The 17,448-nt window shown below is 38.4% G+C and overlaps 1 protein-coding gene across 1 annotated transcript; it reads left to right on the forward strand.

Annotated features, from left to right (window-relative positions):
- The first annotated feature begins 1,754 nt into the window (after positions 1 to 1,754).
- rx1 (retinal homeobox gene 1) lies at positions 1,755 to 9,857 on the forward strand. The gene is made up of 4 exons (XM_055054892.1): positions 1,755 to 1,991; positions 3,441 to 3,759; positions 7,103 to 7,356; positions 8,639 to 9,857. Exons 2-4 carry the CDS (start codon positions 3,462 to 3,464, stop codon positions 9,116 to 9,118), a joined length of 1,032 nt encoding a protein of 343 aa, XP_054910867.1. The 5' UTR covers positions 1,755 to 1,991; positions 3,441 to 3,461; the 3' UTR covers positions 9,119 to 9,857.
- Positions 9,858 to 17,448: the final 7,591 nt, after the last annotated feature.

Genomic DNA, 17,448 nt, shown 5'->3' on the forward strand with positions numbered 1-17,448 from the left:
GCTGTCAAACTGTCTCATGTAATATTATTCCAAAAACTAAATAAATAAAAGCACATATTGGCTGTCACTTGCTTTATTTAACAAATTTGACAAACAAAAATCATTTGCACTTTATAGAAATGCGTAAGAAGCTTTAACCCTTTAATGCATAGAGGTCGCTACAGTGGACAGCTATCTAAAAGCCCTTTTCTTGTGTTTCTTGTAGATTTAAAAGATAATAAATGCAAACACACCAATGAAGTGTACACTAGTGCATCATACAATACACTACCAACTACTGGCCATCCATTGCAATTGCAAGAAATCTTTTGCTAAATCTAACATGGCAGACAGACGAGAAAGCAACCCGACCAACACCGACAGTCCATCCTTCTACTGTAGAAGAAAAAAATATATATTGGGACTTTAAGTAACCCCTGAAGACCAACATTACATATTTATTTTCTAAATAACAACTTTGCCTTTGGAGAAAATTGCAACTGATTAACTAGAAAAATAATCTAGATTTCTCATTTTTTAAATTTTTATTATTACTATTATTATTATTTTTTTTTTTTACAAATTGTTTTCCCCACCTTTTTTATGCCTTAAGAAAATCCAAAAATGCTTTGTAAAAAAATGCTGACACAAAGGATCATAATTCATGATGCATGAAAGGGTTGGAATTGAATTTGCAGTAGCACAAATAATGAATAAAATGAAATAATACTTGCAGTCGTCCAACAGTAAACTCAGGAGATTTTCCCCCTACAGTTCTGCTAAATGATGGCAGGACAAACTTACGTCTTTGTCCAACACGATTTGTCAAGAGTTCAAGTTGCTTTTATCTCTTTTTATCATTACTCTGACTGAAAATAAGGGCAAAGGTCAACACACACATGACTTATTTAATGGCATGTTTTCTTGTCTTTTCCATTTTGAGGAGTTAATGGATTCCTGTGTCAGAAACACAGGAAGTCATTGACTACTAGTTAGACATTCTTCATGACACTCACAAAGCATAACATACTTTTAAAAATGCTTCAATAACAATGATTTTACAGATGTTGTTCAAGAGGCAACAATTAGTTTGTCTAGAAAAATGTTTCTTGTCATGGAATATTTTTACAACTTATGACAAAATTAACTTCTTTTTTTTTTCTCCAAACATGTCCAGCTTGACTGCATGGCGCTGAAATTAAAGATGGGTTTAATGTTGAATTTTCACCCATCTTTTTCAGGGCTCTCATTAATTGTAGACAGCATATCCATAATCTTCCTAATTAATTTCTATGATTAAATTTTAACATCTTGCTAAATTGAACAAGAAGCACAATTTTTGTTGCATTTTTGTTTACCTTTTTATTAGATATGATGTGAAACAAGAGGAATCACTTGCAGTTATGAACATTACTCTTTCATAATCCTTGTTAAGATTTTAAACTTTCGCTAATAATACACATTTATTTCTGTGGACCTGTTGCTTTTCCTTTTTTCATCTCGGAGCAGAAAAGGCTGACTGTGATTAGTGAAACCCTAATAATTATTTTCTTCTGAAACAACCAAAATGACATCAGCAAAAGTCTTTCATTTGACTCTATAAGACATTTAAAGCAGTTAGTTGAGCAGAAAACGGCTGCCAATCACTCTTAAAGAGAAAGGACTGCAATAAACAAGCTGTCCTAATCCTTTGGTTTCACCTCCTACGCCTCCTCAGCTCTGTCCACCTCTCCCTCCCGGTCTCACTCCTCTGACACTCTGCTTTCCGAGCCGGAGTGGATGCTGCGAAATTGAGCGGCTCCATAGGTTGGCCCTTTTCAGAAGAATTCCTGTCGGGACCATTTATGGCTCACTGCGGGAAATATATTGAGGAATGCACAGCAGAGACCGGGCTGGACTGAGAGAAACCGCAGGAGGAGCAAAACAACTGATCTGGGAAAAGCAGAAAGTTGGAGGCTGAGAGGAGCAGGTGGAGCCCGGCATCAACGGTTCACAGGTTTTCCTTCCAACAGGTAACCATTAGAGGTTTTTTACAGCTCAAAAGTTTCAAAAACATGCTAAACACATCTGGGTTAAGTCTACTGGCCAACTAATTTAATTATTTTTTTTTTTTATAGATTTTCTTGCTTTCACTACTGACATTTGTGACTCTTTGGCATTTTTGCATCTTAAGTTTTACTTGTCTATGGTAATCCTGCAGAGAAGAATAAACAAATAAACAAGAGGAGTTGCTTTTACCATTTAAAGACTTGATGCTATATGAAATGAACATGTTCACTTAGCTCTTTGAAAACATATAAAAATCTGGATCTTTGATTAGATGGGACAAGGATTTTTTTTTTATCAACTAATACTCATGATCACAACAGCATGACTGTCAATTAATTCAAGTGTCAGGATGATATAATTTAGTAATAACTTTATTTAAAAAATGTCTTTGAAAAAGGACTTCATTACATCATAATTAAAACATAATTGGATATATGTAAGTGTGCCAATATCTTAACATACTAAAGTATTGGCATATATTTAAAGCATGCATGCCAATACATGAATATGTTTATTTATGTTTAAAAAGGCATTTAAGGTAACACATTACTTAAATATGCTTTATATTACTTAAAACATATTTAAATAAACAAAACCCATAAATAAAAATTTGGCCTCATTTTATTTTTGAATTACGTGAAGTTACTGGAGTTGATAAACTCATTTGATGCTTCATTTACCGCATTGCATCAATAAAAAAACAATAAAAACTGCAACTCTGGCTACTTCTAAAAATGACTAATTATCCTCTTCATCAGAGCTGCAACAGACCATCAGATAAAAATACAGAATTAAATTACTGAACACTGTATTTATAAGTGACACATTGATTTAAATGTATGCCTAACTAACTATTTTGTTCGGCATACAAAAATAGTTGTATGCCCATATACAAACTAAAACCGGTTAAGTTATAAGTAACTTAACCGGATTAACTTAACTAAAAAGTTGTGTTACTTTTTAGCCTTCATACAAGACTCCAAGTTCAAACCATTCAAAAAAAGATTGAAAATATAATATGTTATATTCAATAACATTGAAAATAACAATGTTATAATCAATCAGTTTCAGTAGTAATATAAACCTCTGAAGACAAGATTCAGATTTATATATTGTAGCTGAAAACGAGCCATTAAGTTTGATCAGGAGACATTTGCATATGGGACCCATATTGGTAGAAAACTGGCCCAAAATGTTTTGAGTAAAAGGTTGAACACATCTGGGTTTCTGACTGAGAATATCCATGTGAGAAGACATTGCCCAACGCGTTGTATTTAGTCAACTGGGCCCAGTCTACTGCGAGCGCAGGCCCAATCCGGACGGAGCAAAATCCATCCAGAGGCCCTTATAAACATGTTGGGTCGGCTCTGACCTCCTCTGGTTCCTCACCCTCACCTCTCCCCTCTGTCCAGGTGACTCCCCCTGACGTTCTAATGCATTTATCACTGGACACCATGAGCATGGCGGACGACAGCTGCCTCTCGCCCAGCAACTTCCACGAAATGGGGAAAGGCGGGGGCGCCGCAGTCGGGGGCCGCGTCCACAGCATCGATGTCATCCTGGGCTTCAATAAAGACCAGGACCCCTTGCTAAGTCCTGCCGGACCCCTGGGGCCCCAGAAGATGGGCATAGATGGGCTGGGAGATCACGTGAAGCAGCAGGAGTCCTTGTCCCACCCGTCCTACAGCGGACACCTGAGAAACTGCAGCTCACAGCAGCAGCAGTACCAGGGTGAGTGAAAACAGATGAACGCTTTCTGTAAATTTAAACTAGTGTGAATTGACTGCTTTGGGACCAGGCTTGTTTATGTATATCATCATGTTTTTATTTATTTATTTATTGCAAACACACATTAGGTATTTTTTTTCTATCGATTGTCCTATTGGCTTGTTGTGAAGGTTAGTCTGAGGGTTTTATTTTAGATTTTAGGGAAAGATTTTGTTGAAAAAAAAACTGTATAATTGATTTTCAGCAATTAACAAAACTCAGTCAAAATTCAATCAATGAAAAAGAATTGATTTTCAACACTGGAGCAATAGGAAGATCTTTCCAAACAGAGCAACCTTTCAAATTATTTGACTGCAGAGTTTAACATTATAACATAAGCTTAGTGTTTCAAGGTTGGAATGAATGAACTGGGTTGTGTTACCATTTCAAAAATTTCACCGATTTACCTAAATGTGAGGACATTACTGTGAAAAATGAAATGGACTCAGTCCAGGTACAAAGACTGAAGCTAATGCAATCAGTACAATAATGTTTATTCATTGAAGAAATCTGACAAAAGACTAATCTACCGGGCATCACATTAAAAATTCTATTTTAGCTCATGCTGATTCCGAATCAGAGCTTTACATGCTGTCACTCTGTAGATCCTGTTGCTTTGACTGGAGCCAGCAGATAAATCACAACACAAGATGGTGCAGAGCGGGTTTATGTCCCCAAGACCAATCCCATCTCCATCTCCTTGTGGAATTCCCCCCCTAATCTTCTCTTCTCCGCAGATTAGATTGTACAGTGGTTCATTCGGGTGTTATTGTCATCGTTCGGCCGCAGAATCAAATTTTCCTCGTTTTAATCTGAAGCTTTTTTTTTTACATGCAGGATCAGGCAGGTGGTTGGAGGCAGAGACAAGCATGCAAACAAAACAAAACAAAAATCTGCATGACGATGAGACAGCGCGCTTTTGATAAGAGAGATTATTAATTACTTCATTTTTGTCTAACTGACATGCATCAGCAGGAGTGACATCACTCCCTTTATGTCTGTGTTTTCTGTGAAGTTGGTCCAGATCCCCCTGAATTATTTTTTTTTTTTTTTTTTTGCTGTTTGGTGTCACTTTGGCCCCGGCTCTCAGTGTGGAGATGTTGTCCTGGCTGAGAACCAGTGGGGAGGCTTCAGACCAGTAGCTGTGATGGGCTGACAGGCCAAGAGCTGGTCACTGAACCAGACCTGACCTCTGTCTTTGTCAGTGCCTAGCCTTTGTCATGGCTCCTTAATGAGAGGTGGATAAATTAACCCCTCCAATCCTGCCTTGCTTCTGCTGCTGCTCCTGTTTGTCGGAGCAGAGACCATGCCGACCTGTCTTTTATCCTCATCAATGCGTCTCATTAACATAAACTAACGCAGCACCAGGATCCGGAAACTGTCTGTTGTTTTATTGAAGCGAAGGCCACAAGATGGCATCTTGCTACAAAGCTGACTTCCTAACTGTAATAACTTTCATTCTACATAGAACTACAACATTTTTATAACACCACTTGGTCCGTGAAAATGTGAGAAAATAAACATAAAATCAAAATTGCCACATGAAATTGTGGCTCCTTTCCAGTTTACAAAAAAATGGGAAGGAAATAATTCTGAAGGTAAATCTTTTTTCCACATATTTTTGTTTTTTTGTTTTACTGAATCATTTCAGTAAATTTGTAAGTATTTAAGAATATAAAGAAATTCTTCAGGATCTGGTAGACAGTTATCAACTTAAATGATTTTTCCTATAATGAAAAGCAGATAAAACATGTCCAATGGCTACCCATCGCTTATGTTATATCACGTAATATTTATTATATTACGACTGCATAGTGGCGCAGCTGGTAGCACTGTTGCCCTGCAGCAAGAAGGTTTTGGGTTTGAATCCCAGCCTGGGTCCTTTTTGCTACAGGGAGTTTGCATGCTCTCCTTTTGCATGTCTGGGTTCTCTCCTTGTACTCTGACTTTATTCAGCAGTCCAAAAATATTGACTGCTTTCTCTTAATTCTCCTTGTGTGTGTGTGTGTGTGTGTGTGTGTGTGTGTGTGGGTGTGTGTGTGTGGTGTGTGTGTGTGTGTGTGTGTGTGTGTGTGTGTGTGTGTGTGTGTGTGCATGGTTGTTTGTCCTGTTTGTCTCCGTGTCGCCCTGCGATGAACTGGTGACCTGTCCAGGGTGACCCGCCGCTCGCTTGTTGACCTTTTAAGATAAGCATCAGCAGCCCTTGCAGTCCCGCTAGGGACAAACATATTGAAAGATGGATGACTATGTGAACTTTAGACTGAAAAGTAAATGTTTTAATGAGTGGCAGCTTCTCGTGTTGCTTGCTACTTTTGAATGTCTCCTTCATTGAGTAAATTGTTTACCTGCTGGAGCAGATGCTACCAAAATGCCACTATTCTCAGCTGCAACACTAAACCTAAACTTCTTATGCAAGCAAGTCAAATTAACCTTCTTTCAGTGATTGGCATCTTATCCAACCTGAGCTGACTGCTGTACAGCCCTTGAACTGGGTCCAGTCCTCGCAAACATCAGCTCCTCATTGGTCGCTGCTTCACAAGAGCAACTGATCTGATTGGGGGATCAGGGTCTCTGTATTTTCTTTAATTGAATTACTTACTTGTTCATCTAATTCGCCCAGCAGCCCCCCACTGTGGACTTCACTGTTTCCCATGTTGTTTATTGTTGAAGGTGATGTACACTGGTGAAGCTGAGGAGGAAGACTAGAGAGGAAAGTTAAGAATGATCCGCACCTTGGAGGAAGGATTAAAGGGAAAGCCTTGTAGTGCCTGATGTCACCTCTCAATATAATGCCTAGTTTATTTTTAATCCACTGTGGTGTAATAAATAATTACATAAGAATGAAACAAAGAGGTAAAGAACAGGTCTGTAACTCCGGTCCTGCATGCTTTGGATGCTCCATGAATCAAAAGGCTCAATTATTTTGTTGTCATGTCAGCAAGTTCTTCAAAGGCCTAGTCTTTAACCAATCATCTGATTCAGGTGTGATGGACCAGGAATGCAGGTAAAGCAACTCTAAAACTTTCAATTTAATTTTAGCTCTAGTGAAGGTAAAGGCAGGGGTCAACTTTTAAAAATCCGATTAAGAATGCTGCTAAAGTCCATTGATGTTCAAGCCATTTCTTGCTTCACTGACCTAGTATTGTTGAACTTGTCAGGCAAATGTCCGCTGTGCTGTAAAGTGGATGTTACAACTTCTACGTGAGAACAAGGCTTGTATCTCTTCCTGTCTTCGTCTGATTTCCACAAAGAGAATTTAACGTACAAAATCAAGAAAATGTCTCAATTCTTCTTCTCACTTGGGCAGATGCTGGTTTGTACACAAACAAGAGTGACGAAGAGCTGGGCGAGCTCAGGAAAAACGTGGAGAGCGATGAAGGCAAGTCACCTGAGTCATGCAAGGATGATCAACCCAAGAAGAAGCACAGACGCAACCGCACCACCTTCACCACCTACCAGCTGCACGAGCTGGAGCGCGCCTTCGAGAAGTCCCACTACCCAGACGTCTACAGCAGGGAGGAGCTGGCCATGAAGGTGAACCTCCCTGAAGTACGAGTCCAGGTGAGGCTGGCTGCAAATGTCACTAGAGTGGCCACAAACACACAGATCTGAGCTTTCACATACTGCTTGCACATTAAACTCTAAATTAGTGTTGATTTTTAGGGGGCTAAATTAGGTGCTTATCCAGGGTGCGATTTATGAGCAAACAACCGCTATCACTGCTTATTCACAGATCTACAACTTGTTTTTGGAAAAGTTTTCTTCCCTTTCTGCTAAAATTTACAGCACAAAGCCAAACAGTGTTGATGCCGTTAGTGTAAACATTTCCTCACTTGCCTTATCACCTGAAATAACCTGACTCACGTGTTAGAGCATCAAGCCAAAGCTCTTGGCCTTTCGCCTGTTGCTTGCCAGTGTCTACTTGAACAGCTTGGTGTAAAAAGATTAGAAAGAGCCCAAAGAAGTTCCAAGTATCCAGAGAGATACTGTGCTAACTTCATTGACTGATAATGCCAACGTTAATGTTAACTGATTTAAGACGTTTAAAATAAAAACAAAGAGGTGTAAGGTTAAATGGAGCAATCCAAACAGAAATAATCTCATTCCACCACCACGGACAAACAGTCAGAATAATTATTTACGATAATCAGTCAGAAGTAGAAATTGCAAATGCAAATTTATGATTCAAGACTTGTGAATTGCATAAAAATAAATTTAAAAAAAGATAGGTTTGCGTTGTAAATTCAAATACAAGGCTTTGCAGCTGTCAGTAATCGAGCCAAACAATGTGATTTTATTGAAAACCTAGTTTATGTATTTGCATAGTAAAACGCAATCTATTCATATTTTTATTTTAATGAACCCAAAATGATTACATGAAGGAAAACACATATAGCGTATTAAATGAAGTGTCATGCTTTAAAGAACCTACACATCATCAAATGCTCCATAGAAAACCCAGTTAACTACAATAAGTTGGGAACTGAAGACCAGTTTCTACTTGTAAAGTAGAAACTGAGCTATTAAATAAAGCTAAATGACAGAAATGAAGTTTGTTGTGAGTCTTTATTCACTTATAAAACTGTAGTAGCATTTTCACTGGAGGAGTTCACATAATCCACAAATGGATTAAAAGATCTCTGATGAAATACGCACTAATTTATATTAATTGACAAGATATATTAACATGTGTGGAAGCAAAATGTGAAAAGTACAACTGAGGTCTTGAAGTGTAAGGAAATGGTTACGGTAAGCAAATTATGTCTTCCCAATGAACCGGAGTAATTTTAACAATAATTAACTGTAGTATTGTTTTGAATGTAAACAACTGTGTCTTTTGTAGGTCTGGTTTCAGAACCGCAGAGCTAAATGGCGTCGGCAGGAAAAGATGGATGCCAGCACCATGAAGCTTCATGACTCCCCCATGCTGTCCTTCAATCGCCCACCTCCGGTTCACACCAGCATGGGTCAAATAACCAACTCCCTCCCGTTGGATCCCTGGCTGACGTCTCCGCTGTCCAGCGCCACATCTGTCCAGTGTATCCCAGGCTTCATGGGTCCAGCTCAGGCCCTCCAGCCCAGTTATCCCAGCCATGGATTCCTCAACAGCGCCCCCCATGCGCCTCACCCGCACGCTCACCCCCATCCTCCGTCGGGGCAGGGGATGCAGAGCATGGCTCCCCCACCTTACCAGTGTCCAGCCGTGTACTCCGATAAATTCCCCCTGGAAGACGTGGATCAGCGCAGCTCAAGCATCGCCGCTCTGAGAATGAAAGCCAAGGAACACATCCAGTCCATGGACAAGACCTGGCCACCCATGTGACTAGCTGACAGTCCATGTGAGGGACAATCCTGACACAGAGCAGGCAATGAAAACTCCTGTCAAGCCTGCTCTGCCACAAAATTGAAGTGAGACTGAGCTGTGAAAACTGAAGAACATTTTTGGTACTTTCTTTTCTTTTTAACTTTTTTTCTCATCTCCAAGACTTAAAAGTGAAACCATGGTGAGGTTACATTATGGGTTATCTCTTCTACCTGTCGATGTTTGGTGCCTTGGGTGCAACAAATGCAGAAAAACCAACTATGGTTTTCATCGCTTGCACCCAAGAAACTACTGTAGTTCACATTTTTTAATTAAACATGTTTTCTAAAAACTCACAGACAAATTAAATCTCACATTTTATGAACATACTTGGGTGTCTTACAAAGGTTTCCACAACTCTTGAACTTTTTTATATTTTGCCATGTTGTAGCCATAAATTTCAGCATTTTATGTTGGGATTTTATGTGATGAGACGATACAAAGCAGAGAATCATGGTGAAGTGGAAAACAATGCTAAGGGCTTTGTTTTTTTAAAGATTTTTGACACACGCACACAAAAGGAGAAGCATTTGCATTCCCTATTAGTTTCCACCAAAACTAATCTTCCCGGTTACTAATTGTCTTAATCTTTCTGGGGTCCAAATGATAAAATAAGAAAAATGCATACAAAATATAGGATAATTATAACATTAACATAATACGCATGAAATTAGTCAGACATCTCCCTTTACAAATTACATACATTCACCTAGATTTAAAAATTACATTTCATTTCTTTTTTTTTTTTTTTTTAAATAAGGTATTCAAATATCTGATGTTTTTAGGAAATTTATCCCATTCCTGAATTGCTCTATAGATAACAGATTTTATTTTAGCACGTTTTATAATTAATTCACCCTCCTTATGTCAGAACTAGTGCAGCTCCAGGTGTTTTGAAGTCAATACTTACTGGTTTTGCACATCTGCAGACTGAATGTTTTGCTCATTCTTTTTCACATGAAAGCTCAAGCTCAATCAGAAAGGCTGTCAAGTCTTGCTACAGATTTTGAATGGGATTTAGGTTTGGGCTTTGACTGGGCCTTTTTAACACTTGAATAGTGCTGAATTGTGTTTTATCTGAACCATTCCACTGTATCTCTGGTCCAAATGTTTAGAGTTGTTCTATTGGAAGATGAACCTCCACCCTCTTGATCTTTTGCAGCCCTAACAAGTTTCTGTTATGGATTCGACTATTTAGCTCCATTTTCCTACCAACTCTCATCAGCCCCACAGTATTATGATGACATCATGTTTCGCCATGCAACGGTGTGTTCAGGGTCATGTCCAATGTTCGCTTTTAGCGCACATAATATTTTGCACCTAAGCCAAAGATTTCATTTTTGGTCTGAACAGAACATCCTATACATGTTTGCTCTGCTCATCACACCACTGGCGCCAAACTGTAGACAAACGTCTAACTACTTTCTCTCAACAATGGATTTCATCTTGCAACTCTTCCAGAAAGAACAGACTTTTGGATTGAACAACTGAAAGTTGTCACAGATTCTCTAACAATGCAGATCCTTCAGAGTTACCGTGAACCCCAACTTTCTGCCTGGGATGTTCTTTTGTTTTCAAACCTGTCACAGTTTGAAAACAGTAGAATTGTGTTTATATCAAGATTGAATTGCAAACAATGAGAAAACCTATTTTTGTATTTGTACTGGATTATATCTGTGAGTCCCAAGGTATTTGAAGTTTAGGAGAAAAAAATGCATGGAACATTTCTTTTGTTTCATTGTATACATTTTAAAAAAGTCTTATCATTTTCCTTCCACTTCATAATTACACTCTGCTTTGTGTTTTCTTTCACATAAAATCCCAGTAAAAAACACTGGAATTTGTGATTCCGCTGGCAAATCTGGCATGAATAATTTTGTAAGGCTTAGCATTTGGTTGGTGTTTCTGGATAGAAATCAAAGTTCAGATACTTCAGTCATTGGACAAAGAGGTCAACATAGGACATTTATAGCTCTGTCAACCTGGAGATTTTCTTCAATGTGAGGCTGAAAACTGGAGATAAGACTAATTCGGTCCTGAAGAAAGAAGTCCTGCTACCTTCTTGACCCAGAGTTAATGTTGTACCGAAACTCATCCTGATTACTTTCTGACATTCTGCTTTAAATACAAAATAGAGGGTTGAACCAGATACAAGAACCAGCAAAATTACTCTTTCTTTTGTTATTGTTTTTCTTGCTTGAGTGGCAGTTAGAGGAGAAAACCTGTTGGCAACTCAGTGCTGGTTGGCTGAGTGTACGTGCAGCGCAGCAGAAAGAGTCCTGTGTGATGCGTCACCCCACATAGTTTGGTCTTTGTTTGGCACAATTGATCCAAGTGTATCCTCTTTGTCCGAAACTGAAGGGGGAGAAACGGTCTCAGGCTGGACTAAATAGGCCCATTTTGTTATGGAAGTTTCTTTTTTTTCCCCTGTTGATCAAACGACAAGGAACATAGATTGTAAGCTGCAGTCATTAGGGACACAGAATCAGTCTTTTACCATCTGTTGCAGCAATGAGCTCTAATTATCTTCATGGTAGAGAAGGTCAGTTGTAAAAATCAATATGAAATAGGAAAAGTCAGCTTTGATTAAGAGATGTTTCTGCATCCCAAAACTTGAACATGTACAGGTAGAACAACAACTTGATAATGGAAAAATTTCATGTGGCATTTTTGCAGTGCAATCTCATATCCCCCTTCATTGTTCCATTATTGCATTCTGTCTTGTAATGTTTTATTTTAATTTAATTGCAAACAGCAAAAAACTTAAATCCTGTGGTATTTTTGGTTCGACTTACTTCTCATACTGCTCAAACAGGGAAAATAGTTTTGGATCCGCTGCTCGCTTTTAGTTCTCATGTAATTTTGTTTTTGGTGTTATTTGGTTAGTGATGTTTTTACAGAACCTTTGCACATCAAAATGTTTCCTTAGGATGCAACAAAAACGTGATTTTTGGACCAAGAACAAACCAAAGTGTAGATAGTGCTAAACAATTGCACTAGAGTTGTTTTTAGTTTAGTTTTTTTTTTGGGGTGCATTCTATGTGAAGATGTGAATGGTATTGTCATAGTTATAGTTATACTGTTTTAATTCCTGTTAATTATGTCTGGATCATCATTGTTAACATTCTTGTAAGAACAATAAAAATATAGTTTGATAGAAATGCTTATCTGCACTTTCTTACTGAAGAGCTTTCATGCTGACCTCTCACTACTCCTTCCCACACACCTTGCTGGGACTTAAGAGCAATCCAAGATTACTACAGTATAATCGTTATCATCTGACATACATTCTTTCTTTTCAGCTAAACGCTCGTTTCTCGTCTCTTTCTGTCATGTAAAGGCCCTTTTATTCCCTCGCCCCTCCCTTTGCTCAGTGCTGTTCCGAGGTTTTGTGGCAGGGGGCCAGCCTGTTAGGAAGATGAGACTCCAATCAATCAGGGCACCCCAGGGGGGGGGGCCACTGACCACAGGGCCCGGGCTCTTTAATTGCCCCCAGGCAGGCAGGTCTGCCAGCAGGCCAAGCCGCTGCTGCACATGTTCACAGAGGGGACCGGTGGCGCCGCGCTCGTCGGCGTTCTGCAAAGTGTGAGTCACTTTCCAAAACAGATGGAGTTTCTGAACCGACCCTAACTTTGAGCAACATATGGATGAACCAGCAGGTGAAATGTCTGCATGGTTTTTGACATGTTGTAAAGTGATTACCATAGATGGAGCCTATTGCAATGATCGTGTGCTGTTAACCTGTGACTGCCAAAGAGGTCATGCAGACCTTGCCGTTTTGAAGAAGCGGCGTTTTTCATAAAAAAGTATTAAAAACAGCTCTGAAAAACTCCAGCTCTTAGTTCCACATGGCTGATATATTATAGTCTTCTAGTTCCTAACAAAGACATCAGCCTGGTCCCTATTTACTCTGAAGCTAATGGATCATTTTCTAACATTTAATTATATTAAAGTCAGAAACAAAGAGAGATGCTGTTTTGATTTCAAAGTCATATTTGGTTCAGATAGATTCATAACAGTTTAATTAGCTCATTATTGGAGAAAATAAATTAAATGAAAACATCAAAACAATACATCTTGTTTTGATGATGTCTGCAGGAATCATTCAGATATAATTTATTGGATAGTGAAGGTAAAACTAAAACGACTCAAAGTTCCTTACAAAAGTATTCCTTTAAACCCTTTTGCAAAAACTTCTATACATTTTAGAGAGGTTTCAACCCTATGACACAAATACTAATTTGTGTTCATTTTCACCAATGAACACTAAGTAGCAACCAATCGCATATTCAAAATAAATGGTTTTAGTAGTTTTCTAAGTAAATAAAAAGGAAATATACACTTGTATCGATGTCCAAATATTCATAATTAAAATTCAGTGCAACCAAATGCCTCCAGAAGTTAATCAGTAAGCAGAGTCAACAGAGCAGCTTGGTCAGGGATCAACTAGTGGAGAGATTTAAAATAGAGTTAGTCTGCAGAATAATATCTCAATCTCTGAACGTCTCACAGAGCATTGTTCAAAACATTATGTGGAAACGGAAAAAATATGACTCAGCTTCAAACCTACCAAGACATGGCCAGCCACCTAAGCTGTGCTAAAGTGTGCATCAATCAAATAAGATAAGCAGCGAAGAGGTTGATTGGATGTTTGGAGGAGCTGCAGAAAGCCTCTGCTCAGATGGGATAATCTCATCACCCCTCTTTTATTTCACAAGTTATTATGAAATAATAACTTATATATATATAGTCTCTCCATGGGAGACAATAAAAGTAAACCAAAAAATGTAAGGGATTCAGAGTGAGAGAAAGGAAAAAGAGAAAACCTGAAGATGGAGATTAAGTGTGGGACTGTAAGAAAAACACACACAGAAAAGAGGAAGAGAGAAGAGGGGAGGGTGCTCATCAGGGTTAATGATGTAGAAAATCCCCCAATTAGAGCATTTTCCTGTGCTGCAAGATGAGTTCAGAGCGGGGTCTTCTGAGAGCTACGGGATTAGTACCCAGACCAGGCTGAGTCAACCTGGGTCCAGGCAGAAACTTACTAACTCTTCGTCTGCCTAGCATTACCCAGCCGGGACTGCTTTGGGACAATAACCAGGGCCCAGAGCTGTCAGTGGCACTGAGAAATCCCTGGGACAAAGTACAGAAAAATAGTTATATTAAAAACAATACCTTTCAAAATCAGCAAAATATATTTAATTTTCAAACTTTATACAATTATGCATTTGTTTGGAGGAAATATAACATCTGCTCTATTAAAAAAGAAAATAAATTAACATTTTAGTGCACTGTTGGGACCTAAACTAAAAAAAAAATTAGAAAAATCTGTCCTTTAATTTGAGTACATTTATTCTGTGTGGGGAAAAACAATCCCACAACAATAAATAGGCAATAAATAGGCATCCATCTATCCATTTCCAATGCTGGCTTAGTGCATGCAGGGTCGCTGCAGTCAATGTCCAATAGGCGGAGTACACAAGTCACCAGTCCACCACAACCATGAACTGTTATGTACACAAAACACTCACAAATATTTTTTAAAAGACTTAGAGCTGAGGGCATTTTAGAGTGAACAACTACCACAACATGCATGCTTTTGAATAGTGAGAACCCAGGCACGCATAGGGAGAACAAGCAACCTTGACCAGAGTCTTTTGGAATCCAGTAGTTTCTCTGTTTCCTATTTTCCTCAGGTATAAATTTGATGTAATATAGAGATCCATTTCTCTCAAACTCGAACTGGAAAACACAAGAGAACATATCGTTCAAGTGAGGCAGATATGAGTCAATCTTTATAAATCTGAAAACTAATTTAAAACTGAACATATCAAAATATAAAAAATATAAAGCTATGACAACTGGAACTGCTCCAAACTACATGTGTGTCACCAAAGAATAAAAATCCAAAGCTCAAACTCAACATTTTTTGATGTAAGTGCATTTTCTCTGTCCCTGATATAGGAAAATGCATAGAAATATAATTTCTATGCAATGATTGTTTCAAAAATGATTTGAAACAATAATTTTTTTTTAGGAAACACAATGAATGCTGCAATTTGTTCAAAACCTTCCCATGAAAGGTACAAATACATTTTTTGCGCATACTTTGGAATCACCTGCTTTGCCTTCCTGGGAATTGTAATTCACTCATCATCACCTGAGTCACATGTAGAGACAAACACAACCTGACCTAACCAATGAAACATTAACACAACTCATGACCTCAAGTGACAGACCAGCAGAGGTAAGAGTACTTCTGAGATTAAGACTTCTTCGAAAGCAACTTGGGAGTCAGATGTCTCAATTAGGCCACCGAGTCCTCATGTGCACTACAATACGAGGACAGGTAAACCCCACTAATGAGATGATGAGATTAAAGGTGTGGGTTACACATGTGCCGTTTGCTATAAATAAAGGCATACAACCGGTTACTGGTGTAAGACCTGGAAAGATATGTCAAAACATTCCCGTACATGAGAGTTCATCAATCCATAGAAAGAAAAACAAACTGTATAAATAATTATTATGACAATATAATGATTTATTATCAAGACAATGTAAAACTGTAATAATCTAACCTTCTGTGGAAACTTGGTCATAGTGCCGATTTAAATTGCATGGAGAGATTGTGATTGTGCATGGTGATTTTAATGACCAAAAGACATGCATGCTACAAAGCAAGGAAGAAGAGTTCAGGATTCTTCTGCTTGGTTTTCTCCCAAATAAGCAAAAATTAGGATGCCTGCCAAAAAACAATTTTGTTGGATAATGGGAGATACACTTCTGCAGACATCCTGACTCACGTCAGCTCCACAGTTACTGTATTCATCAGGGAGAACAGAGATGACAAAGACTAATTGATTAATTGTGCAATGCATTATTTTGCTCCTGCACTCTTGTAAATCTGAGAGGAGCATGGCTGGAGTTAACAGTCTTATTGGAAAGACGCGTTCCACGCACAGGATAATACAGGAAAATAGCAGAATTAATTGGGTTTGATTAAGAGAGCCTTTCAATGGGACACAGCTTTTTCGCATGACATAATTAGAGGTCAGTTAAGGGTGGGTGGAGAGGTGAGGCTGGGGGAGGAGGGGGATTTAGCTGATGGCGCCAGTGCTTTGGGGGTGTGTCTGCAAGGCGTGTGTGACTAGTGTGTGTGTGTTTATGTGTGTTGTTAAGGGGGTTATCCTTCCATCACACTTCTGGAACTATGTTGTGTGTCTAATGTGGTAAATTTCAATAGACTCACTCACCAGAAAACACACAGTGAAGTTCACGGGGGGAGGCGGGGTCTTTGTGCCATTATTGTCAAAACAAATGGCGACATTGAAGGCAGATTTGTGAAAGCTGCATTCCCTTCATCTGTGCGCTTCAGAAACTACTGACTTAAAACTACAGTGCGTTGTAATATCATTTACTCTGCTTTGTCAGTCGTCCATAAAGGGAAAATTTTTTGACAACTAATATCTGTCCTATTCAGAGATTCTCACAACTGTACTGTGGATCTCTGCAACTCCTGTTTGTGCACTAATGTTCCCTAACCAACCTCTAAAACCACTGCAGAATAGTTGTTATGATGAAATTAAATTAGAAACAAAAAGGAATTGGAGGTTATTTGGTAGTTTAGCAAATATAACAAACTATATGTGCTTTTTCTTCTTCTTTACAAACATACATTACTTTGTGTTGGTCTGTCACATAAAATCAAGATAAAAATCACTGCAACTTGTTAAAATGTGAAAAAGTTCAGTATAAAAACTCTAGCCACGTCTACAGATCACATGCTGGTACCAAAATTGGTCAGTTTTTGGATGAAGGTAATACTTAAATCCCTCCTTACACACATTCACACACTTGCAGCATGAACGTCTAATCTGGCTGAAAAATAATCTAGGACTGGAGAGTGGATCTAAATATAAACCTTACACTTGATTAGATTATCAAACATTTCATCAAGCATGAACATTTTTTCTTTTCATAGCACTTCTGGTGTTGCTAGTAAGTATTTAGTAGGATTTGCAAAAGATAATATACCCAAAGCCGGTCAAAAGAGGGACTCCATGATGCCACTAAATGTTTCACTCACATTTTGCAACATTAACCTCACAAAAACATGTTCCTATTAAAGAAGTGTTGCATTTCACACAACTAATTATCATGTTTCTTACTGAGAAATTGCCATTCTAAAACAACATTTTCTGCAAAAATGGTTTAATTACAGAATAAGTGCAATTCTGTGTTTAAAGAAACTCATCTTTCTACGCTAAATTAGTGCAATGTAGACTGTA

Source organism: Poeciliopsis prolifica, unplaced genomic scaffold, assembly GCF_027474105.1.
Source record: "Poeciliopsis prolifica strain line A6 unplaced genomic scaffold, Auburn_PproV2 SCAFFOLD002, whole genome shotgun sequence".
Lineage (NCBI taxonomy): Eukaryota > Metazoa > Chordata > Actinopteri > Cyprinodontiformes > Poeciliidae > Poeciliopsis > Poeciliopsis prolifica.

Bases quoted from the DNA above. Each gene is read 5' to 3' on its own strand.
- rx1 (XM_055054892.1), top strand. From the start codon at position 3,462: ATGCATTTATCACTGGACACCATGAGCATGGCGGACGACAGCTGCCTC. The intron at 3,760-7,102 runs GTGAGTGAAAAC...TCACTTGGGCAG, and splicing joins ACAGCAGCAGCAGTACCAGG to ATGCTGGTTTGTACACAAAC. The intron at 7,357-8,638 runs GTGAGGCTGGCT...TGTCTTTTGTAG, and splicing joins TCCCTGAAGTACGAGTCCAG to GTCTGGTTTCAGAACCGCAG.